The sequence below is a fragment of the Sarcophilus harrisii genome, chromosome 6 (assembly GCF_902635505.1).
Source record: "Sarcophilus harrisii chromosome 6, mSarHar1.11, whole genome shotgun sequence".
Classification (NCBI taxonomy): Eukaryota; Metazoa; Chordata; class Mammalia; order Dasyuromorphia; family Dasyuridae; genus Sarcophilus; species Sarcophilus harrisii.
Genome location: NC_045431.1, coordinates 189884861 through 189910837, shown reverse-complemented (window position 1 = coordinate 189910837; position 25977 = coordinate 189884861). Strand labels below are relative to the sequence as shown.

The 25977-nt window shown below is 37.9% G+C and overlaps 1 protein-coding gene across 7 annotated transcripts in view; it reads left to right on the top strand.

The window, feature by feature from the left end:
- Nucleotides 1–25977, top strand: part of UVSSA (UV stimulated scaffold protein A) — a 98484-nt gene that overhangs the window by 58439 nt on the left and 14068 nt on the right. For 6 of the 7 annotated variants that reach the window (XM_012552418.3, XM_031943036.1, XM_031943033.1 and 3 more), the window contains exons 9-12: nucleotides 6410–6587; nucleotides 8223–8378; nucleotides 22148–22331; nucleotides 25459–25570. In XM_012552418.3, the coding sequence (XP_012407872.1) occupies nucleotides 6410–6587; nucleotides 8223–8378; nucleotides 22148–22331; nucleotides 25459–25570 (630 nt within the window). Of the gene's footprint in view, nucleotides 1–6409; nucleotides 6588–8222; nucleotides 8379–22147; nucleotides 22332–22472; nucleotides 24458–25458; nucleotides 25571–25977 lie in introns of those variants that run through there. The other variant, XM_031943038.1, reaches the window with a different exon arrangement.

Genomic DNA, 25977 nt, shown 5'->3' with positions numbered 1-25977 from the left:
CTGTTTCTCCCAGCCTAAGATGCAATTATTACTTTTGACTACTGTATCACACTTTTGAATTATATTGAAATTGAAGTCTTTAAAAAAATCAACCTCAAAAATACAATATGGGATAAACATGACTAAATCATAATTTATATGGAAAAAATAACCCCTGAATGTTTTACTGAATTTCAAGTTTAATATGAACCAAAAGTATGATGGAATGATCAGAAAAGCTGGTGTGAACTTGAGCTGCTTTTCAGGAAGTATAATTTCCAGAATTTGGGATATGACAGTTCTCTGTACTCTGACCTAGGCAGATCGCCTCTGGAGCACTCGATTCAGCTCTGGACACTTGGTTTTAGAGAGCCCATTGGCAAACTGGAAAGCGTTCAGAGTAGGGCATCTAAAAGGAATTTGACTTCACGTGCAAGGGTCTTTGAGTTCATGATCTCTCCTTCAAACCCTAACTTGCCCCTCCTACCCCCTAGTCAATTAATTATCAAGATTTGCTGATTCTCACTCTGACCCCACTTTGCATCCATTCCCTTCATTTCATTCATATTCGTTCAGATCTTCATCATTTCTTATCTGGACTATTATATAACAGCCTCCTTCCTGTCTCTCCTTTTGCCCTTTTTGCCCCCATCCCTAACACAGTTTTCAAGGTGACTTTCCTAAAGCACAGGCCTATGTCACTCTCCTCAGCTCATTAAAGTTCAGTGATGATGTTCCAAGGCAAAACACAAACACCCTTTCCCCCCAATCTGGCATTCAATCTTCTTATAATTTCAGCCTGTCTTTGCAGACTTATTTCATGTGACTTCCATTTACATATACTGCATTCCACACAAACTGGCCTACCTTCTGTTCTTTTTATAAATGATACTCTTTTACCTCATGCATAGGCTCTGTCCCAATTCCTGGAAGGCTTCCCTTTCTCACCTTCACCTCTTGGAATCCCTGGCTCCTCTGGGACCTCAGATGTTCCTTTCTAACCCCTGATTTTTCTGATTCCTCCAATTATTGGCATTTTCCCTCCCAAGAATATATTTACTTTGTTTGCATTTTAAGTTTATTTTATACAGTTATCCCTTCTATACTACAGGGATCAGGGACAGACCACATCCCTGTGATCTGGAAAATTTGTGTGAAATTTTTTTGGTCCTCTGTTCATACCAGAGAAGTCTGAATTTTTCTTTTTCTTTTGTGGGGTGTTTATACTATTTTATTGTAAAATTTGGATTAAGTAATTGGTAATAGATTCCGTATCATCTTCTGGCCTTCATGTGTCATTTGTGGCTTTTGCAAAATTCCCCCAAAATTCTCATTTAATTTCTTATGCCTACCTGCAATATATTGAAACTACGATGGGGAAAGTTGCAGTGTGGGGGGGATAACTGGAGTTTCCTTTGGTAGAGTTAAAGTGTTTTAAGGGCAGGAATAATTTTCATTTTTTCTTTATATCCTTCACACCTCGCCCAAAGCCTGGCATGAAGTAGATTTGGTATGTATCTGCTTAATAAATGCTCATTTAAATGAATTGAGTCAGTAATAAATTGCATTATCTTGGATTTGGCCCAAAGTTCTAATCAACTGAGACTTTTTTGGAGCCTGACTTATTCATTGTGTTAGGTCATTAAGCATTCCATTTATGCCTTTATCTAAGTTATTAACAAAATTATTAAAGGGCACAGAACCAAGCAGAGATCCCTGAGTTCCTTCAGTAGAGACTTCTTTCCATATTAACGTGGAATCATTAATAATTATTCTTGAGATCCAGCTGGTCATCCTGCTCTCTCAATCCATTCAGCTCTGGACCATTTATTTAGTCCCCTTCCTCCATCTTGTCTACAGGAATAGTGCTTTGACAAAATCCAGCTCCTACAGCTTCATTTTTGAGAAGCTGTATAAATGTAAGATCTTTTACATTTATACAGCATTTTCAAAGTGGGGCAAAGCCTTTATTGGGGGTAATTGTGTCTAGGGGTGACTGGACCTATTATTTAATTGTTATGGGGTATTTCCTATATGGAACCTGATTTGCCAGCTGCTGCTAAGTAGATTGTCTCTAATTTAGAGTCCTGGACAGTAAGCCGCCTATGGTCACATATCTGGGTCAGATGGCCTCTGTGAGTTTCAGCTTTTTCTAACTCAGATTCTCATCCATTCCACTGTTCTCCCCAATAACTTAGGCAGCTTTTGGCTGAAACATGTCACTGAATACTCCATAGCCCTGATTTATGATACTATGAGCAAATCAGCACCATGAATTTTGTTAAATATGTATGACCCATGCAGGACTTCACAAGAAGAAAGTTGAGTCTTAAAAATCAATCATCATTGGAACGTAACTTCTGAAAATTCAGTAATCTTAGATCAATTGGTTTGACTTTTTTTTTTTTCTGTGCCTCTCGCTTGATGATCTTTATATTGGACCCAGAAACACTTCAGGATCCTGAAAATGATTTCTGGGGAGATATGACCATGTTTGTAGAGATGACCATTCATCCTTCTCCTTCTGTGGGTGGCAGTGTTGGCAGCCTCTTCAGCCATCACAATCAGATCACACAGGATCTCAACTGGCTCCAGAGTCAGGGGATGTGCACAGGGTTAGAATCTTGTCATTCTTGGCCCTTGTGACTGTGGATGGCCAAGTCATTTTCACTCTCAGGTTCTCTGTAAAATAGAGGAGTTGAACTCCTCTTCAGTGACCCTTCTGACTGAATCCTGATCTTCCATTGGAGAAGTACCTGCTTATGGCTAGTGCTGAGGTCAGTGCCTTCAGGGGAGAGTTAAAAAGCCTCAACCTCTGCCTGGTCCTGCCCTGGCTCCCAGAGACCCCCTCATCCCCCAAACCAGTCTCAGTAATGGGATTGTGCAGAAAGGCGCCAAAGGACTTGGGGACCTGCGTGACTTTAAAAATATTTTTAAAAGTACAGTTGGTTGTCTTTCCCCAGCAGGGATAGATTGCCTTACATTGGAGTTCATAAAAGGTGCCACCCAAACTCCATAGTAAATATGGCCCTTGGGGTGAGTTGCAGTTCATAACATTAGTTTATATTCTGTCACCGTTTTTTCAATTAAACTTAGGTGAATCTGAAGTCGTTAGATTTAGGCTAAATCCACACAGCTGAAGAAACCTGGGCTCTTTTTCTTTCTCATTTCTTTCTCTGAATTTTCACTGAGGGGCTTTTATCTTCCCCTTAATCCCACCATTTCTGTCAGGACATAATCTCTTTCTCAAATTTACATTTTAATTACAAGGCCAGCTGAACTAGGTAAAATCAATAATGTCAGCATTCAGCAGCCTAACTTTCAGCTGAAACCCCAGCCTCTCTATTTCCTCCTATCGATTTATCTCTTGAACACTGTCTGCTTTATTGCTTCAGGCAAATAGGTGCCATTTGGTCAATTTAAACAAAAAAGGGGATTTGGACATTTTTATGATTCTTTCTAAAAGCAACTCTGGGAGTACATTTGAGCCAAGACACTGTACTTGTATTTGCCGGGAGGCAAGAGGCAGTTGAAATTCCCTGATTTGGGTGTTTGTAACCATCCCATTTTGTTTCTTGTTTTTCCAAGAGCCCATTATTCTTTCTGAAAACGAATGTTCTTGGTGTCTGAGGAATGCTGTCTGCTTTAGGGACTTTTACTTTAAAAGTATGTCAGTGAGATTGATTTTCTACAACAATGTTAAAATGGGAGGTGGGTTTTTTTAAACGCCGTGAGTATTTACCCTTCTTTAACACGCTTACCCATCTTTTTAATGGCTTAAAACAACAAATCAATGAAAAATATATTTCATTCTTGTAACTCTTAGGAATTCTTGTATTGATCTTTTAGTTGTGATTGTATCTATCTAAATGTCACATTGTTCACTTATCAGTCTTGCCCTTCCTCTCTCAGTGGGGGTGAGTGTGTGTGCGCGCACTTGTGTGTACGTGTGTATGCTCTTGTGCTGCTCCCTTCTACATGTATGTCATTGTCAATAAGTGGGTTTTCCCCTGAAATTGTGCAAGAAATTGGAAATGTGAGCTTTTTTAAGATGAGGCTTTTGGATAGAGGTCTCCCCATCAATCTTTTGAATACATATCAAAAATATGTGTATTTTAGAAACATCATTTTTTATTTTCTTTTTTTACATGGGAAAGTGTAGTGCTTAGGGGCTCCTACGGGTCTTTAAGTATATGCCTCCCTCCCACTTAATGCCTTTAAACTAACTCAAAGTCAGAATAATTATCAGGACTCTTTACTTGAGGAAAAAGACATATTACAAGAGGTTTCATGAAAATAGATTTAATTATAAGGGATTTTAATAACAGAATTGAGATTTACAGAAAAGATTTCTGAATCATATTCTTTTAATTTAGTTTGCTTTGGATGATTAAATCTCAGAGGAGGAAAATCTTCACTCACATAGCTGAACAATATAAATATCTCTTACCCAGAGAAGTTGGGAAAAAAATCACATTTTTGAAGAATTCCTCCATTCGAACATAGGCATGTCTGTTCTGGGGTGTCTGTTTCTTTGATCATGAGCCTGATTGCTTTGTCATTCTTAGAAGCAGAGTTTCTGACTCATTAAGCTTGTTATTTTCCCACTTTATACTTTTTTTGTGTTGGCAAGATATCTGTCTTGGAAGGATTTTATTTGGGGTAAAATGATCAGAAAAAAAAGGAGTAGTTTTCTCATTCAGGGCTTTAAGAACCTTCCTTCCATTGCAAGATAATGGTAAGATCTAGGAGTGGGAGAAACCTTAAGAGATCATCTGGTTTTACTTCCTTATTTTATGTGGCTGAAAATTAGGCTTAGACTAGATAGATTAGTCTAGGAAGGCTTAAATGCTATGAATTATCCAGACTTATTATATCTCCCATTTCGGGGGAGGGTGCACTTTTTGTTAATTTTCTGTTCAATGGGTATACTTTTTATTACTCCTCTGGCCTGAGAATATCCACAATATGAGGAAGGGAGCTTATGGGTCATAATTCAGCTGAGAACAACATAGTTTCTAATCAGGCTGTAGGGTAAAGAAGGGATGGCTTGGAGCTAGCAGATCTACCCATGTGATCTTGGGGGTCTATTCACTTCCCAGGGCTTGTGAAGATGGGGTTGGGGATGAGATGAACCCTAAGATTATTATGAAAGGTAGAAAACTGGACTTGGGAACAGGAGAGGCTGAGTTTTAATCTTGCCTGAAATTTAATTGTATGCCCTAGGCTAAGCCTCTATTTCCTCGCCTGTAAAATAGAGTGATAGTACTTAAATTACCTCCTTCTAGGACTGTTGCATGGACTATGTGGAATAATATGTGTAACACATTTTTGAATCCTTAAAATTCTCTATGTATTTCCCTTAAGCTTTTACTTAACTGGTTGTTTTGGGGATTGAGTGGATCAATTGAGTGGATTCCAGGTCTTTCTTTCCCAAAATGAATAACCTTAAGAGCTGTCAGTGTATACCGTTGTCTTTTGTAACTTTTTACTTATTTCTCAGCCCTTTTAGTATCTTCATCTGACAGGTCAAGGTATGAGGGTCTAGTTGTAAACTGAAAAGTACAGAGAAAGATTTAGGGGTGTGAGGCTTAACAAGTTATTACTAACTATGCTGACATTTCTTTGTGTAGTCTTCGATGGGTACAATCTCTCAGTCTCTTTTGATATTTCTATTAAAACTTGGGAGATGGAACGTAATGTTTGGTGAAGGCAAGTCTACTTTACTCCTTCTTTATTGTAGTTTAAATCAAGGTATCGCTGGTTTACTTTTGTAGACAAGTTAATTTCATTTGGATTTTATCTTATCTGTTTTCCACTGTCTCCGTATTTAAATTCTTGTCTCAACCAAAATCATTGTTACCATTTCTTTTCCATCTGCCTCTGGATTGGGCTAATTTAACAACTATGGATGTTGCTTCAATGAGTAATCTAAGAGTTGGTCTTGGGGTGGTGGGTCACTTTGGTGGTTCTTTTTTGTCTTAGCTTAGCTGTTCAGTTGGAAAGGATCAATTTTCCTTTTCTGAATTAAGTGTTTGGGAATACTGTGTATTTAGTTAGAGAGCCCCAAGGCCCTTGAGAGGGTGGCTCAAAAAACAGAGTGGATTTAGAATGCTAATCATTTTGCTCTTTTTCCAGGAAGAGTAGCAAATAAGATGAATTTGTGTTATTCTAAAGGTTATTTAAACTGAGGAGCAATGTGATTTAGCAAATGGAGACTGAGCCTCCGGATTTGGAGGACATTCCTTACTAGTTGCCTTACTTTTTGGCTGTGAGACTTTGATCATGAATTTTGTTCCTCTGTCCCTCTGAAGGGAGCATGACAGTTCTTTTCAATTACTGACCAGATAGAGAATCCAGAGGATTTCGATGACAAACTGTGAAACACCTTGACCTACAAATCCCACTGACAGACACTTCTTTGTTCCAGGGTTGGAGCCCCTGTCACATCCATCAACTCCGAGTAAGGGAGGAGGAATGAAGTCAGGAGGTCTCAGCTCAGCTGCTCAGCTAAGAACCAATGAAGACGAATTGGACCCAACCTGTGCTGCAGCTACCCTGAGAGTGCTCCGAGACAGGCTCCCCATGTTCTCTCCCCTGACCAGCAGGTTTCTTTCCAGACTTTGTATTCCTCCAGAAATATGCCCATGGGTCTTGCTGCACAGACTAATCCCTAAGACAGCCAAATTATTGATGTGCTTTTCTGGCACCATCTTGTTTGGAAGTCTAGGCTTTACTGATAAGCCTGGCTTATTTTTTAGTTAAAACTTCACGAATGGTTACATTTTACAGGAAAGGAAGATTGGGTGGGGGAAACCACCCCTTTGTTCAGTTATCTGACAGACTTTTCTGTGGAAGAGAATAGATTTATTTTAGAGGGCAGAACTGGATAGGATATAGTGGGAAGACATTATAGGGATACAGGAGATGCAGCTTTTAGCCAAATATAAATAGTTATAATAATAAGCAGATCTATCTAATGCTAGAATAGGCTTATGCCTAATTGTAGAAGAGCAGAGTATCCACATTCTGTGGAATGGAATATCTCAAGAGGTAGTGAGTTCCCCATTGCTGAAGATTTTAAAACAGAAGTGAGATGACTAATCATTGGCCATATTATAGAAAAGATTCATCAGCTGAATGTAAGATTGAATTAGGTAATTTCTAAGGGCAATTCCAACCTTGAAAAGTCTATAAATATATTATTCATATTTTACAGGGTCTCAAATTATTTCATAATTGTATAAATGGCCTCTGTCCCATAATGGGAGAAGTGGAAGATAGGGGTGGGAGAAAGGATATGAAAGCCTATTAGATTGAAAGACTGTTATAGAAGAAGGACATTATTTTCTATGGCAAAGATTTTCCAGAACTTCTCTTGCAGTAGTTTTAAAAAAATCAAAATGGGCATTTTGTTTTCAAGAGCATTTTGCTGTGTTTACTAATTAAAAGTAATAATGGATTTTCACAATTGGCCAAATATTTTCAAAAGGTTTGTAGACGGTATCTGTAAAATAGTCTTTTAAAAATAATATATTTAAGGAATAATTACTTTCTGAGGTAGATAAACCAATTCTTCTTTCTCCAGGTTGCCTTTGTGAAAGAATAGGACCAGATTTAGAGATAGACTTGTGGGATCTTGGGCAAGTTGCCTTCTTTCTCTTGGCTTTTGTTTCCTTACCTATAAATGAGGGGAGGGACTGAGCTCTTCTCAAGCTGTAAATCCTATGAGTTTGGGACAGTCATCTTGGGTTAGTGGAAGAAAAAATACAGAGCTGAGTGTTCTCGATGGTTACCACTCTGCCTGTGGCTGCTCCAAATTGAGATCTGAGGCTGCTAGTGGAGCCTCATTTGAATGGGACAACCAGCCCCAACATGGGCTTGTACTGGATGCTCTATGTGTAATCCAGGAGCGTCTCATCTTGGAAGACTTTCCCAACTGTATATCTAAACAGCCATAGATAGGAGAAAAGCCCATGAGTAAGATCTCACATTTCTGACTTTCCTTGTAACAGTTTCTGATAAAAATAGGTAGCTGAAGAATTATCACCCCCATTTTAGTAGGAAAGATTGTTCAGGAAAGGAACTAACTTCTCTGTGGCCACAAAGCTAGGAAGTGGGACCTTCAGGCTCCAACCAAGTCTATTGCTCTTCCCAGAAAGCTACACTATCTCTCTTGGGAGGCCAGAGTCACAGTGACATTATTACTGTTTTCTATCAATGACTTTTTCTGTGATTCCTAGTGTATCAGGAAGTTCCCCAGCAGCTTCTATGGAAGAGGCTGATGATAGCCAGAAAAGGAAGATAACAGAAGAGCGAGCAAGAGCACCTGTGATGCCCTTTGGGATGGACCTTTACTACTGGGGAGAGGAGCAGCCCACAGCTGGGAAGATCCTTAAGTGAGTACATGTGTCTGGGTGGCTGTGGAAGAGGAAAGGTGGCTCTTTTCAGCTTCTAGGCATTCTTCTATGCTATCAAGCTACTGACCCACATTACTTCTCCCTTTCACCTTTGTTGTTTTTGTTGTTGGTTTGTTTCTATAATAGAATTTATGGCTTTTTCAAAAGATATTTTTTCCTTTTTGCCGAGGCAATTGGGATTAAGTGACTTATTCAGGGTCACACAGCTAAGAAGGGTTAAGTATCTGAGAACAGATTTGAGCTCAGGTCCTCCTGACTTCAGGGCTGGTGCTCTATGCACTGCACCACCTACCTGCCCCTTCAAAAGATATTTTTATTAATATCTTTTGTTTTGATGTCAACAAGTGTGTCCTTCCCTCTTTTTTCCCCTCTCAAAGAGCAGCACCTTATAACAAAGAACAGGGGAAAAGCCATTTAGCAAAACTAACCCTGCATTTAAAAAGTCTGTTATTATCCATTTTATGTTATATCTGTTGTTCTTTATCTCTGCAGAGAAGAGAAAGAGGTGCCTTCTCTTATCTCTTCTTTGAGGTCCAGCTTGATCATGATGATTTCACAATATTCAATTTTGGTTGTTTTGTTATTATTGATCTTTCCATGAGCTCTATGACTGTTCTTGTATATATGGGCCTTCTTCCCTTTGTCTTTGACTTTGCTCCTTGGTGTCTGGGTCTAATTAGTGTTCTGCTAGCTCAAAGGTATTTACACCATAGGGACTTTTTTTAGTTTCATTCCAAATTGTTTTCCAGACCAACTCTACCCTCAGTGTATTAGTATGCCTTTCTTCCCACATCTCTTCTAACACTGACCATTTTAGTCTTTTGTCATCTGTATAATTTAATGTGTGATAGGAAACTATTAAAGTTTGTAAACTTTGATTTAGATTCAGTCTTCTTTTATTTTTACTGTTAGTGACTTGGAACTTTTTTTTATATTATAACAGATTGAATTTCCTCTTTTTAGAACTGCCTTTCCATGTCTTTTGACCAATTATCTATCAAGAAATAGTTATGTTTCTTACATATTTGTAACAATTCTCTACTTATCATGGACATTAGACCTCTCCTAAAGATACTTGCTATGAAGGTTTTTTTCTGAGTTAACTGCTTTTTTTCCATTCTAGCTGTATTGATTTTATTCATGTAAACACTTCTCAATAGTTCTATATCCAAAATTGTCCATTTTGTCTTCTATGATCACTTCTATTCCTTATTTAATTAAGAATGTTTTCCCTAAGTATAGATGGATAACGTACCTCTTTCAATTCTCTTCTAATTTTTCCTTATGATGTATCCTTTTATAATTAGAGCAGGCATCCAATTGAACCTTATTGTTCAATAAATTATACATAATGTTTGCCTAAACCTAATTTCTGCCAAACTGCTTTTCAGTTTTTGACAAAAACTATTTTGCCTCAGGAGTCTTCTATGACGGTTTCGCTGATTTCCAAATCTTCTTCACCCCATTGGTATTGATGTTGTCCTTCTTACCTTGTAGAGAACTTTATTTTATATTTCTCTAATGTATTTATACATACACACATATAATCACTTAAGTTCATGCATACACACACACACACACACACACACACAGACACAGAGGATCATTATTCTAGATAAAACGGAAACGCATCTTAGAGATCATCTAATCCAGTCCTTTCATTTTACTGACAAGGAAATGGAGACTTGTCCAGTATCACAAAGGGAATGTCAGAGTTGAATCCAGGTCCTGTGACTCCAGAACTAGAGCTCTTAGATAGGGACTGGATGTGAGGGCTTGCTGGCTTGTTTGTTTTTAGTATAGAGAATTGCCAAGGAAGGAAACTCATTCTGCTTGTGCAGACCAGCATCTTCTCTGCAATACAGAGCAATGAGAGGTCAAGTGACTCACCCAGCATTGCACTTCCACTTTATGTCACACATGGGACTTGAACTTCCATCTTCCTAGCTCTGAGGCTGTCTCACCAAACCACACACTCTGTGGTTTTCCTGCTGCTAATCCCTAAATTCCAGGAGGGCAGGAGTCATATTTTATCTAAACTTTATATCTCATTCAGTGCTTAGCATGCTTGTTGAATGAATGCCTGCATGTTTTTCTGCCCTTAAACACCATCGTCTTTCAAACTGTGCTTGACAGGTATGACTCAGCCTGGTCTCTGATGGCTGTCATCATTCCTCCTCTCTTTCATCTGAGTCTCTCTTCTTTCTTCTGCCCTGTCTGCTCCTTGGGCCAGTGGTAGTAGAAATTATGGGAAGAAAAAAAATTAAGAAATAAAAAAGTCAGTAATAATAATGTATTTTTACCTTGAAAGTGGTCATCATTGTCCATCTGCACACAGGAAAATCTATTCTCTGGCAATTTCATGTCACTGGATACGGCTCTTAGGAAAAACCTAATGGATACAGTTTTGCAAATAATAAGGTATGTAATGGCCTTGAGCATTTCAAGACCTAGATTCTCTGCTCAGTTCTGTGCCTTCTCTAGAACTGAGATGAGTCACTTTCCTGTTTTGGGCCATCATTTCCCCATCTATGAAATGCAAGAGTTAGGGGTTGGAAGAGGTAATTTCTAAGGGCCCTCTTAGCTACAAAGCACTGACATTTTGTAATTCTCTTGTACCCGGAAAATTACTGCTTAGTCTATTTTTCAGAAGAAGTTTATGGATATTTAGACATTTGGGGGAACATATTTTCTGTTGTTATTAAGGCTTAAAAAATCATAATATTGGCTCACAGAAGCTATTTGTGTTTTGTCTTCTGTCCAGGCTTAGCTTTGCTCTCCCAGTTTATTCTGACAACTAAAGAGTGATTGTTTCCAGCTAGAGAACCTGAACCTGAGATAAATCTCTTCCCATTGTGGTGAATGTTTAAGTGGAGTTGTGTTTCTACACAGTTCCCAGTGGGCAAAATCATTATACAACCAATTAACACATGCATTCTTCTGCATTGTTACCTGACGGGTATTAAGAACTTTTTCCCTTTAAAGAGTCAGTTCCCCTTTGATTGGGGTCAGGGAAAGATTAGGGGTGATTATGAAGCAGGAAGTAGTAGTTTAGAAAAATGAAATATATGATTGGAAATGATAATGTTGATTAGCATGGCATTATATGGTAAAAGGCACAGACAGGGTTTGGAATCACCTCCCTAAACTGGTATTATAGCACTGGGTGTGACTTTAGAGAGGTCATTGATCCTCTGAACCTTCAGCTTTAGAAGCAGGAGGTTAAACTAGTGATGCCACAGGTCTTTTCTAGCTTTAATATTCTCTGATCCTGTGATTCATATGGCTTCCTAAGTGTCCTATAGTGATGACTACAGTTGAATAGGGGCCTGAAAAATTGTCTGATGACTCACTTCATCTGCTTTTGCAAATGGAGACACTGGGAGTCCTTTCTATCCAGTGCTCTGCAGGGAATAGCAGTAGCTACAATCCCACCATATCTCCAAGAACTGCTGACCAAGAGAGGTTACTCCATCCTTCCCTGGAGCATGATCACACGAGTATCAGAAGAGGCTGAGCTTCTTCAGGGCTTCCCTTACCTATTACTAGTGTCTGGTCAGCCTGATGATACCCTTAAGAGAGCTAAAAAAACAATAATCAGATAATTAACTATGAACAGTGTTCAGAGTTAACCATGAAATTAGTTTTAAAAACCTTTTTTTCCCTTGCTTTCTTCCTTGAAGACCATATGGTATAGGAGAAAGAATACTGCATTGGGAATCTGAGTTCTAGTCTGAGTTTTGCCATTAATTGGCTGTGTGATCTTGGGTAAATTTTTTCTTCCCTTTGCCTCAATCTCTTCATCTAAAATAAGTAGAATATGTGATATCTGAGCCCCTTGCCAACCCTAATGTCCCTTGATTAGCCTTATTCTGTCTCCTGTATTTCCTTTCATCTCTGCTTTTGCTGCCTCTTTTCTTTGAGGAAACTGTAGGGAAAACATTTTCATGTCTCTGTGGTACTCATGGAATGGGCAAAAAGCGAACAATTTCTGCAGCAAGTTTTTGCTTCCCATTCAGTCAGATTCACCTGTACCTGATTCACCCTATAAGAGTCATTTGAATCTTAGAACTGGAAGATGGTGAGCGGTCACCTGTGACATCCCCCAGCCTTCAGGATGGACCATGCTTCTCAGTCATCTCAGCAGAGAATTGACCCTCTTCTTTAAAATCTCTTAAAAGGGACTGACACACCAGCCTTCTTCAGTAACTAAACACTCCTTCCACTCGGCAGTCTGCTGAAATGTGACAATCCCAACATCCCAAAGACCCCCCTTATAATGCAGCGCCCCTCTGCCCTGCTTGTCTGTACGGTGGGCCAGGATGAGCCTGTGCATCACTATACACACCCAGCATTTCTGCTTCACATGACATTGAACAGACACCTCATTTGGTTTTCCCCTGGTGAGGAGGGGGTGGTCAGGTTCCTTAGCCCTCACCTTTCCATTTGGCTGCCAGATCTTTCGATGTGGCTCCTCTGATAGCTGTTCTCTTTGCTCACATGGCCACTTCCTCAGTCACTTCCTGTCTCCCACTGAAACAGCCTTTAGATCGGGCTTCCAGCCTCATGTCTCCCACTCCAGTCCATCTTCCACACCGCCAAAGTGTGGCTCTAACCGTGATCACTCCCTGCTCAATGAACTCTATTGGTTTTCTACTCCTGGGATCAAATACAAGCTCCTCTGTTTGCCATTTAAAGTTTTTCACCACCTGTCCGTTAACTGCCTTGGTAATATTTTAACATAGTGCCCCTCTCCACACTCCATGAGTCTAGCCCACTTGCTGTTCTTTACACGACACTCATCTCCCACCTCCATGCCTTTGCACTGGCTGTCCTACAAGCCCGAAGTGCTCACACCATTTGCCTTTTTCTCTTTCACCTTTGCTCCATAGGGTCCTGGCTCCTTTAAGACTCGACTCAAAGGCCACCTCCCGCAGGAGGGTCATCCTGGTCTCTGCAGCTGTTGGGGCCCTCCTTCTCTTTGTGATGTTATGTGCACTGATATATGCATAGGTTCTCTTTCCTTTTTCAAGGCAGGAGCTGTTTTTTCTTTTTCTTGTGTCCCCAGTGCTTAGCAAATGCTTAACAAACATTTGTTGATTGATAGTTTGCATAGGTGGCCTAGAGAGGTCACATGTACCCCCATGTCACACAGAGTTAGTGACACATCAGGACTTGAATCCAGTTCTTCTGGCTCAAAGTCTACTCATCTTTCCATTGTGCCCCATTATCCCAATGCCAACGACACTGATATCTGGTGGGAATGTTGTGACAACAAATTGCTAAATAATTGTAGAAATTTTGAGCCAGGCATGTCACCTAGCTTCTGTTCAGTTCCATTTTTATTTTTCTAATAACCAAAGTGATTTTTAAACTGTTTGTTTAAGATATAAATTCCAAACTAGTGCAATATTATCTCATTTTATACTAGTTTTTAAATTTATTCCATAAATCAGACAGAGCAAAACCACATCCATAATGATTAAAACTTAGAGTTTTTGCTTAGGACTTAGGAGAAGATGATCTGAGAGAGACTTTGTGGTGGGAGTTTTGAAAAGTGTGTGTGTGTGTGTGTGTGTGTGTATGTGTGTGTATGCACATGTTTGTGCAATGTGCTTGTATGTGTGTGTGGCCAGAATTTTCTGATCTGAGTGTATCACACATATTTTGCATTTTGCATGACATTTCTACCCTATGTACATTTCATCAAAGGTTCTTCAGAGGTACCTCTTATTACAAGATAATGAACCTAATAATTACTGTGACATAGTATACACTCTGCTAATGTTAAATGGCTGGAACACAAGCAGCTGTTTCAAAGTAGCCTCAATATACAGAGTGTTGCTAACCCCTGTTAGTGTTGTTTTAGCATTTCATGGAAGACTTATATAGGTCAGTAGTAAAAGAGCAGAGTGGCTGACCTACCAAGTAGAGATGTTCCTGTCCCACCATTGTGAGCATATACAATTCAATAAACATTAAGTGCTTACTATGTGTCCTGAACTTGTGCACTAGGGAATCAAAAAGTAGCAAAAGATAGTGTCTGACCTCAAGGAACTTACAATCTAATTTGCATATGTGCACACACCCACACACACATGACCACGCACACGCACATGCACACACGTACGCGCACACACATGCACACACACACACACACACACACTCCTTGATGACACATATAGTATTCTTTTAAATTATGTGTCCCTTCATCATTTTTATCTGCCCTTTCTTCACTCATTCTTGGAATGGGCTTCCCTCCTCCCCCAATTTCTTTCCCAGTGTCCTCCCTTCAATGTCAGATTCCCACTCAGACATCATCTCCTAGGTGCCCTTCCTCTGTCCTAGCTGAAAGTTAGCACCCTCTGGTTCTTTGTATCCCTTTACTTGGAGACCTGATGTTGGAACTGATTTTGCTCCCTCGTCACAGTCACTCGTGATCATACATCCCTCTTAGACTGTAAGGAGAGCCAGCCTCTGTTATATTCATTTCTACATGTTTTTTGTAAGGCACATTGTTTTTTTGAGTAAATGATATTTGTATTTTTATGAATATAAATCTGCAGGACAGGACTTTTGTAGTCAGCAGGAACACACACACACATATGAGCCTTTTAGCCTCTCTAAGCCTCAGTTTTCCAATCTGTAAAATGTATAGCGTTATATTTAATGACCTCTAAGTTTCTTTTCCAGCACAAAATCTATGATTTGAATATGAATATATAAGTGTAGCAAACACTCTAGATTTTTATTTTTAGCTAATTAGTGTTTATAGTATAACATAGTGCAATGGATAGAGCACAGGGCCTAGAGTCAGACTCATATGTACACTTCAATACATGTGAATTTATTTTAAGTTGGCTCAATACACAATTACAGGTTGATTATTGTTCTTGTCTCCCCCTCCCCCACCACTGAACATAAGGCAGCATCTGCCTATACAAAAGACAGCTGTAAGGGACAAGGTCTGATGGGAATACATGTGTGTGAGTTGTCTTTAGAAACAAAACCATTGCAAGGCTGAAAAGGTCACTGCCTATCTTCTGACTGTAAATAAATGTCTGCATGCGCATGCACACACACACACACACACACACACACACACACACACAGACCTAGGCAGCACTGCATAATGTCTCTGCCTCTCTAGGCACACGTGTTACTGTATCTGAGTATAGACCCAAGGTGTAGTGGCTTGCCAAAGCTCACAAACGGAAGGCACCAAGATTGATCGTTAGCTCCATTGTTTTTCCTCTTCTACCAAGTTGCCTCCGTGTGATTTAGTGCATAGAGTACTGGATTTAAAGGCCAGAAAACCTGGGCTCAGTTCCACCTTGGACATTTAATACCTATATGACTCTGGATAAGCCCCTTCATCTCTATAGGCCTCAACTTTCTGATTTGTAAAATGGGGAGCATTGGATTTAATGACATCTAGCCCTAAATCTGTGATCCTATGTTCTGTATATGAATACATGGATGGAACAAAACTCTAGATTCTGGATTTTTATCTTTAGTTAATTAGTGGTAATGCTATAACCTGGTGCAGTGGATAGAGCACTGGGCCTAGAGTCAGAAAGGCACTAGCTATGTGACCCTCGCCAAGTCACTTAATCCTGTTTGCTTCAGTTCCTCATTTGTGAAATGAGCCAGAGAAAGAAATGGCAAATCACTCCAGTATCTTTGCCAAGAAAACCCCAAATATGGTCACTTAGAGTTGGACACAACTGAAAATGACAGAACAAAAACCAACAAAATGAGTTCTAAAAGCCCTGTGATTTGACAAAAATGTAAAAAGTATTAATGGCCCTAAGGAGGAAGGAAGAATTTATGCATTAAAAAAATAAAAAGAGAAAAAGAGCTTTAGACTATGTAGCTTGCTGCCTCTAGGAAAGGTCAGTGGTCCCTGTGCTCACATGCACTTGTCTCCCTGGTGGCATTCTAGGATAATGTTTTCACTTTTATTAGGGCAGTTCTCTGAGCAGACTGGACACTTCTTGCCTTCTACTTAAAGACTAAATGCCTAGAGATGTGAGAGCTCAAAATAAAATATAGCAGAAATTTTGGGGGGCCATTATTTTTGTGGCTAAGAACTTTTTAATATTTCAAAAAGTTGGGAAGTTTGTAAAACTTTTGCTTTTAAAATAGTCAGTAAAATGTTTAAGATCTTGTTATCTGACCTTCATTTCCCCCAAATGATTTCCTAAAACTACATAGTGGAAATATTTATATACCAAATAATACAAACAATGCACCCAAATCAGACAGTAAGTATCCTTTTCTTACAATCCCTATCATATAACCCAGCTAAAAACTTGGTTTTATCCTTTTTTAAGATGCTCCATGACTCTGTTCCTAAAAATATTGGTGAGAGGGAGTAGAAAGCTTCAAAAGCTTCAGCAGCAGACTCTAAGAGGCATCGATTTTCTTTGTAAAATTGCCTTGCCTAAATAAATCAAATAAATTTAAAAATAAATAAATTCTCCCATCAGATCACTACCATCACCATGTATACATAGCATGCTGTACAGATACATGAGTCTGTATATCACCAAACACTGGCCTTGTGAGGTATGTACGGAGGTTATTTTTTCAGATCAAACATGATCTCTAGTGATCTTGTGACAATCCTGTGAGGGAGCAGAAAGCGAAAAACCAGGAATTATTATCCTTGGGTAACAGAAGAAGGAAATGACTTAGCATCAAAACTGGAAGGCATCTTAGTGAATCATCCCATCCAAAACCCTTCATTCTGCACATGGAGAAACTGAGACCCAGAGAATGGAAAAGAACTTATGAGATCACATCAGAAGGAAGGAGTAGATTCATAGTATCACTACCACCCAGCATCAGTCACGTATCTGCCATATGATAGAGCCCAGACTTCCTTGAGATCTCTGGGAGACAAGTACAGGACTCCTTCCTTTGGGCTTGACTTTTCAGGAACTGTAGTGCATCTAAGAAAGATATTAGCACCTTAAAGAGTAATTTCTCTTGGGTCTGGAAAACTATTCTGTTCCATGAGACTGGAAAGGTGATAAAAATATCATTGTCCTCAACCAATATCCATGCAGCACTTATGACCAGTGCCCTCACTGTGCTGGGACTCATGGGGGAGGTAATTAAATAGAGCCAGAGCCTACCTTCATACACAGATACACATATACCCCCACATGCATAAATGCACACATATATACCACATACATCCTCCCACACACATGTGCACATATACCTCCTCCCTCACTCTCATCCCCCCATTCATTCACTAAAAGAATCTTATGAGAGGAGAAGAAATTAGATATGATGTATGTAAAGTTTTGGGACTTTTTTTGGTTATTTTATTAGTGTGCATTATGGATTTTCATTTTTGTCTTTTTCTATCTTCTCACAATGTGGAAGACCCAGAATCAGAAAGCGCAATAATTTCTATGGTTTTGTTATCTACAACTACAGGCTGATGGCTAGTTCAGACTTCATGGTTTTACCTATTTTTAAAATGAAAACAAGTGACAAAAATTGGAAGTCACCTCATTCCTAGAAGTTCATCAGTTCCCAGATCCATTTGGATCAAAAATTCCAAACATTGAAAAAGGATGCTCATGTAGAAAATATGTACTATGTAAATTATATTTTTGTGTATGTGGTATAACAAACATGGTACTTAAATTTTTTTAATTTCTATCTTTTGTTTTTATAGTACTTTTATTTTCCAGTATATGCCCCTTCCAGAAAGCTTTCCCATATAATAATGAATAAAAAAGGGGGGAAGATTAACAATTTAGCAAAATGTAACAGCATTTTAGCAACAGTAACTGAGCCTGATATTATATGCAGCATATTTAGAGAATTAATGGTTCTCTTTTTTTGTAAAGAAGAGAAGGAAGTGTCTTTTTCTGTCTCTTGAGGCCAAGCTTAATCGTTATAATTTCACGGCATTTGGTTTTGGTTTTGTTGTTGTCCTTTCCATTTCCATTTTTAAAAATATGTTCTATTGAAATTTTGTTTGTACTCACTTACATTTCCCAGTGTATACTTCTCTCCCTCTCTCAAAGAATCAGTGACATTCTTTATAACAAACAATAAACAAGAAGAAGTAAGGGGAAAGTTCAGCAAAACCCACCAAGATATCTAGCATTGATATTATATGCAATGCTCCATGCACCCATAGCCAAAAAGGCCGGGGGTGGGGGGAAAGGGATGTTGCTTCTTTGTATCTCTTCCTTGAAGCCTAATTTAATAATAATTAGTTATTATAATTTCTCTGAAAATTTGGTTTTGCTTGTTTTATTCTTGTTGTTTCCATTTACATTATTTTAGTCTTTGTGTATTTATTTTGCTGATTCTTCTTACTTTGCTTTTCATCAGTTTATGTTCATTTCCCCATGCTTCTCTGTATCTGTTTCTTCATATGCTAAATGGGGCTATATTTGCAGCTACCTCACTTTATTGTAAGGATCAAATGAGATAACATATAAAGTACCTTGCAAACCTTAAAGTGCTATGTAAATGTAGCTATTATTATCATCCTACCTATTCATAATTTTTTATAAAGAAGCTATATTCCATTACATTTATGGGCTACTTTTTGTTTAGGTACTTCCTAATTGATGGGTCCCTGATTTGTTTCCAGTCTTTGCTACTATAAAAAAAGTTCTGCCATAATTTTGGTGTATATGAATCTTTTTATTTAGCATTGAACTTCTTGGGAATATAGTGAAGTCTCTGAACCAAAAGGTTTAGATTTAGTAATTTTTCTCTGCATAATTCCAAATTTTGGACCAATTCATAGTTTCACCAAGAATGCTTTCATGTGCTCATTTTCCCATACTTCCTCCCATATTGACTGTTTTCATCTTTTGTCATTTTTGTCAATTTGGAGGGTGGGAGACAAACTCTAGAATTCAAACCTGATACTTTATAAGTAAGCCATATTATTTATAACATTTTTATCCTCAAAGTTAACTAGTTCTGTAAAAGAGTAAAAAAAAAAAAGATGTGTATTATGTAAAATACTTAAAATAGGCTAGATGTTGTTGGAGGAACTATCAGGTATAGATAAGACAGTCTTGGTTCTTATGGAACTTTACAATCTCTAAAAAGGGTGAAACACATACCAAAGAAGTTATTTAAAATGTAATAGTATAAAAAATGTTGAAGTAGCAGAGGAAAATGGCAGAGGTAAAATATAAGTATACCAAATTAAAGAATTATAGATAACATCTAGTCCACTGTGGTACTGGGCAAGTCAGTTTACTTCAAAGAGCCTTGATTTGTCCATCTGTAAAATGAATGCATTAGACTAGTGCTGTATTCTTATAGTCCTATGAAAGTCTAGCTATGAGGTTGTATTCTGCCTCTGTATAAGTCAAACATTTATACTATAATGCACATGATAACATACTATATTCTGTATTACACTGTAAGTTAAATATTTATACTATAGTACACATAACATACTATATTCTATATTATACTTTAAGTTAAGCATTTATATTATAGTACACATGATAATATACTATATTCCATAACATACTGTAAGTTTAACATTTATACTAGAGTACATATAACATACTATATTCTATGTTATACTATAATACACATGATGGCATACGATATTCTGTATTATACTGTAAGTTAAATATTTATACTAGGGTACACATGCTAATACACAATATTCTATAACATACTGTAAGTTTAACATGTATACAATAGTACACATGATAGTATACTATATGTTCTATAATATACTGTGAGTTAAACATTTATACTATAAAGCCTATTACCTTTTACTGAATTTTCATTATAGGGAAAGGAATTGGACCTGTGATTTCACTAGTATAGGAAATTCTTTAGTCAGAAAACTTCTTTTAACAATGTGTAATGGGGGCAGCTAGATTGGTGCAGTAGATAGAGGACCAGTTCTGAAGTCAGGAGGACCTGAGTTCAAATGTGGTCTCAGACACTTAACACTTCCTAGCTGTGTGACCCTGGGCAAGTCACTTAACCCCAATTGCCTCAGAGGAAAAAACCCAACAACAATGTGTAATGGCATCATCTCTACAATATCTGATCTTTGTTGCCAGAGCACTGAAAGATACATAATTTAGCCAAAGTCACACAGTCCTTATGTGTCAGAGGCAGGACTCAAACCCATGTTTTTCCAGTTACCATATGAGGGCTGTCTTTTTTTTTTTTTTTTTTAATCATGCCACAATATATTTCTTCTATTCTTTCTGTCTTTTTAAGACCACCACCATGAAGCATCGTTCATTGCCTTTCATATTTTTCACACTGCTCATCTAGTCCGAATCTCTCATTGGCTCTAGAAGGCATCTGGGATTTCCCTGAAAGAGAGTAGGATGTGTCAAAAGTCAGACACAGTGAATTAGTAGTAGAGCTAAGACTACGGCTCAGCATTTCTAGCTCCCAGACCAGTTCTTGCTCCATTCTGTTCTTTTGCCTTGGGGACTTGTGTCTTTACTGCTCTGCTCTTTGACTCAGGGGAAATAAAGTTTGTTTGAGTTAGGACAGTATTGACTCTCCCTTATTCCCTTCCACTTCTTCATAAGAGTTTTCTTTTAGTTTTAACTCACAAAATGCCATATATGGGCCCCAGTACAGGAAGAGAATCAAGGCAATTAAAGTTTTCCTGGAGAAGACTGTGTATGAGTTCTCTTTTACTTCTGATTCCTGGGGCATTTCTGAAGTCATAATAGTAAAGTAATAACAGTAATGATAGTTGAGGTTTTAGAGCACTTTAAGGTTTACAAAGTTCATCAGTAAGGAATCCAATATTCTAATCTTTGTTCTACCTCGAATTCCTTGTCTGACTTGGGACAAAATACTTTTTCTCTCCAAGCCTCAGTTCCCTCCTTATTTGTGATTTAGAACACCTTTCATGTGGTCATTTATAGTTTGTAATTATTTTTGAGAACTCTGTCTTCATATCTTTAAGTTCTGTTGGGAAATGGCTTTTGGTCTTACATATTTCTGTTGGTTGTGTGCACATGTATGTGTGTATATATACGTGTGTGTGTGTGTGTACAAATATATGTGTGTATATATACATATATATATATATATATATATATATATTTAATATTAGACTCTTAGCAAAGATTTTTGGTACAAAGATTTTTTTCCACAGTTGGTTATTTATCTTATTTGTTCATTGTATTAATTTTATTTGTGCAAAATCTTTTCAATTTCATGTAAACTTACCTATTTTATCTTTAGTAATTATATCTATCTCTTTTTTTATTTAAGAATTTACCTCCTCAACCTAGTGTGAAAAGTACCTAATTTAGTCTTCTCCTAATTAAAAAAAAACAAACACACCACCAATCTATAACCTTCTCTTTTCTTATTCTTTCCTACCCAGTTGAAAATGATTTCACCCTTAAATTTTCCCTAGAATGCTTTGTCAGGATTTCTACTTTACCCTTAACATATTCTATTTCATACCATACTTATTTGTATAGATTTCATATTCCCCCTTAGTAGATTGTAAATTTCTTAAGAGGGGGAACTATTATTTTCCATCATTGTATTTTAAGTACTTAGCACAGTAATTTTTGTATATAGGTGCAGCCTGATAAATACTCTGGATACATGTTTAGTTTTTATTAGCAGAAGGTTCACAGGTGTAAAGATTGTAACCACAAGGAGTTTGGGACTCTGGCATGATTTGAAAAAAAAAAAAGTATATTTTTACATATATAATGATCTCTTACTTGTTGATTTCACAGATTTGGTTCTGAGCATCGATTCTGGAAGCCAAATGAGACAGAAGAGGAAGTAGAAAGTACAGAAATTGCTGAGATGTTGAAGAGCCGCTATATCACCTTTGCTGGCAAGTTTGAGCCTGTGAAGCACAAGTGTGGGGCCCTGATGCCCAACGGGAGCCTCTGTGAGAGGCAGGATCGGCTGAAGGTGCGCCTGGGGCAAGGAGGCTTGGCTTTACCTTTTTCAGGGAGAAGCCCTTGGGAAGGAAAATAAGAGAGAACTGGGATATGGTAGAATCAAAAGGAAAAGAAAGAAAGGAGAATTACTGAAGCACTTTTTTTTTTAAAGGGAAAGAACAGAAGGAAGACCAGACCAGCAGGATAGCTTTGAAAGCTACAAGTAAATCTTAGCATATACTTTAAAATAAAAGTAAATTGGTCATTATATATACACTTTAGTTGTCATGTTGGGCCTTTTTGTGATTCTTTGCATATGTTATTGCATTTAATAAATTCAGAATAAAAATATTAAAGATGTGCAGAGATTGCATCATCACTAGGAAACAGAAAATAAATTAATTATCCCAAGACTACTTTGTTATAGAAGCGCAGGGTTGATTTTATGCAGACGCAAAATTCTAATTCTTAGTTACCCATCCTCATCTTTCTTTGCCATCATTTAAGTCTCCCCTTCTCTTTATTTCCCTGTCCTATCCTTCAGGTCTCCCTTCATCATTTTACCTAATTTCATGTAGACATGAATGTAGAGGGAGAGGAGTAACCCAGGATTTTCCCTGAAGGCCATGCCCACTTATAGGGATGGCTTTTTTGGGATGGGAACAATTTGGCCAGTGTTGCAGAAGACAAAGGAGAACTCTTGGAGCAGAAGAACTCTGTCCAGCACAAAAAGGTGCCCAGAGCATTCTCTATCCAGTGTCTGGAAATCAAGTCTGCATAAGCCATGTCCTTTGAACGATACCTTTTAACTTGCTCAGATAGGTGGGATGTGTTAAATATTTTAAATGATCTGGGAGATTAAATTAGCTTAAAAGAAGCCTTGTGTGTGATAGCAAAAAACACAATTATGGAAACATGCTGTAGAGGAAGGAGCACTGAGTTTTAAGTTCAAAGACATGGATTCAAATCCTGCCTCTTCTACTTAGGAATTATGTGCTCTTGGCCTAGTCCCTTATTCTCTTTGGGTCTCCCTCCCTCCCTCCTTCCATCCTTCCTTCCTTCCTTCTTTTCTTTCCTCCCTCCCTTCCTTCCTTCTAAAAGTATGAAGTTTTGGCAGCTTGTGAATGTTTAACCTTGTAGTCTCAAACAAATTCTGAGATTTGAATTTTCTGTGCCAAATTAATAATTTCTTTCCAGAGGTCCTAAATCAGAAATAATTTGTAATATGATATGAAAGAAATAGTACTGAGTTTGTAGGCAGAAGACCTGGTTCTCCTGCCAGAGGTTTTTCTAGTTTGTCTGACACTTAAGGCCGCTTGGAAGAGTAGAGAAAAAGCTGGATTGAGAGTCAGAGAACCAGAGTTTAATTGTGACTATAGCCTGTGGACTTTCTTTGGTTCTCACTTTTTTAGGGAGCTCCAGGATCCTGTGACTTTGGGGCTCTTAGAACCTTAGTTTACTCAACTGTAAAGGAGAGGGTTGGACTAGCAGATCTCTTCTTTACAGCCTGCTATGTCTTTATAGAATTTGAATTTCTTGATTCCAGGAGCAGTTCTTATCTATTAATATGGAAGCAGTGAGTCACAAATCATATTTCTATAGCAGTTTTAAGATTTACAAAGCATTTTCCTCACAACATACCAGGAGGTAGGTAGTGCAAGTGAAATTATTATCTTGTTTTTTTATCTGTAATTTTGTTTTATTTTTAATTAACACATCATTATCATCCACAAGCATATGTTAAGTTGCTACTATGTGCCAGGTTCTATAAACCCTGGAATGCAAAGAAAGGCACAGACTTGGACTGTGCCCTCAAGGAGTTCTTATTCTAATGGGAGACAGATACAACATACAAATAATTTTGCCCATCAATAACATATACAGTACAAATGGGAGGTGATTACAGAAAAAAGGTATCACTTTTGTAAGAAGGGAGAGTGGAAAAGCCATTTTGCCAAGTTTGAGATTTGAACTGTCTTTTTTTTAAACTTGATATTAAATTTATTCTTATACTCATTTTATTAATTAGAAAACAAAGGTTTAGAAAAGCTAATGATTTGTACATGGTCATTCAGAAAGTAGCAGGGCTATAAGACAAGCCCAAGACTTTTTTAAAATCTATATTTCCCAGAGCTTATTTATTTATTTTTTCAATACAGATTGTTTTATGAATCAATCATGTTGGGAGAAAAAAGTCAGAACAAGAGGGAAAAACCATGGAAAAGGGAAAAAAATAAAAAAAAAATAAATGAATATAGCATATGTTGATTTATATTCAATCTCCATCATTTTTGTTCTGGAAGCAGATGGTGTTTTTTCTATCCAAAATTTACTGGGATTTCCTTGGATCATTGAACTATTGAGAAGAACCAAGTCTTTCATAGTTTATCATTGCACATTCTTGCTGTTACCGTGTATGATGTATTCCTGGTTCTGTTTGTTTCGCTCAGCATTAGTTCATGTAAATCTTTTCAGGCCTTTCTAAAGTCAGCTTGTTTATCGTTTTTTTATAGAACAATAATATTTCATTACCATATATCACAACTTAGTCATTCCCCAATTGATGTGCATCTATTCATTTGCCAATTCTTTGTTGAGCTGAGTCTGGAGAAAAGCCTGGAAGCCAGGGCAGAATTGAAAAGAGAAAGCATTTGGATGTCGGGCAGCCAGTGAAAAGGCTTTTATTTTCTCTGCCCCTCACCCTCTCTTCTCAACTTAGGAAAAAAAAAAGAAAAAAACAAAAAAGCTATATCACATAATCTGGGTGAAACAAACCAAATCCTCACATCATTTTTGTCCAGAATTGTGTGTTTTTCTGCATCTTGAATCCATCTCCTCTTTGTTAGGAAATAAGTAGCATAGAACATCATCAATCCTCTGGAACTCTGGATGGAAATTGCATTGGTTAGAATTCTTCAGTTTATCAGAGTTGTTTGTTTATAATGATTTTACAGTTGAAGAAACTGAGGCTCAGAATGGGTAAGTGCCTTGCCCAAGTGATTGCCTCACGAATAAGTGCCATAAACCCAGGAATCCTAATTCCAAATCTCACTCACCTTTTACTATACTATACTTTCTCTCCCTAACTGTTCCTGGCCTTCTAACATGGACAAGATGGATAAGCCTTGATCCTAACCCTTCTTAGTTTTTCTTACCAGTGCCCATTCCATGGGAAAATCATTCCCCGGGATGAACATGGAAATCCTATCAACCCAGAAGACAGAGCCAGAGAGGAAAAGAAGAAATTTGAGAAGCAAGCACAGCATCCAGGTGGGTAACAGGTGGAAGAAAGTGAAGGTTCAAGGAGCTTCAAGGAGAAAGAGTAACTGGATGCAGTGTACATGTTTCCACTGAAACCTGATAAAGAAGGAACAACTGATTTATCTACAGAAAGTCAACCCTGTCCTCCTCTCGGTCATTATTATTCTTACAATGGCCCTTCCTCCTTCCTCTCCTCTTCTCCTGGCTTCTGATATTCTTACCACAAGTCTTGTGGTTACAGAAAGGGAAGAAATTGGGAAAAACGGGAACAATTTAGAGCTTGATCAACTTAGAGTTTGATCTATCCTTTACTCCCAAATAACCACTAACTGAAATTTCACTAATGAGAGGTTTATTTGAGTTAACCATATGACCTTATTTAAAAATTCAGGTGCCTGTGGAAATGTTAAGTGACC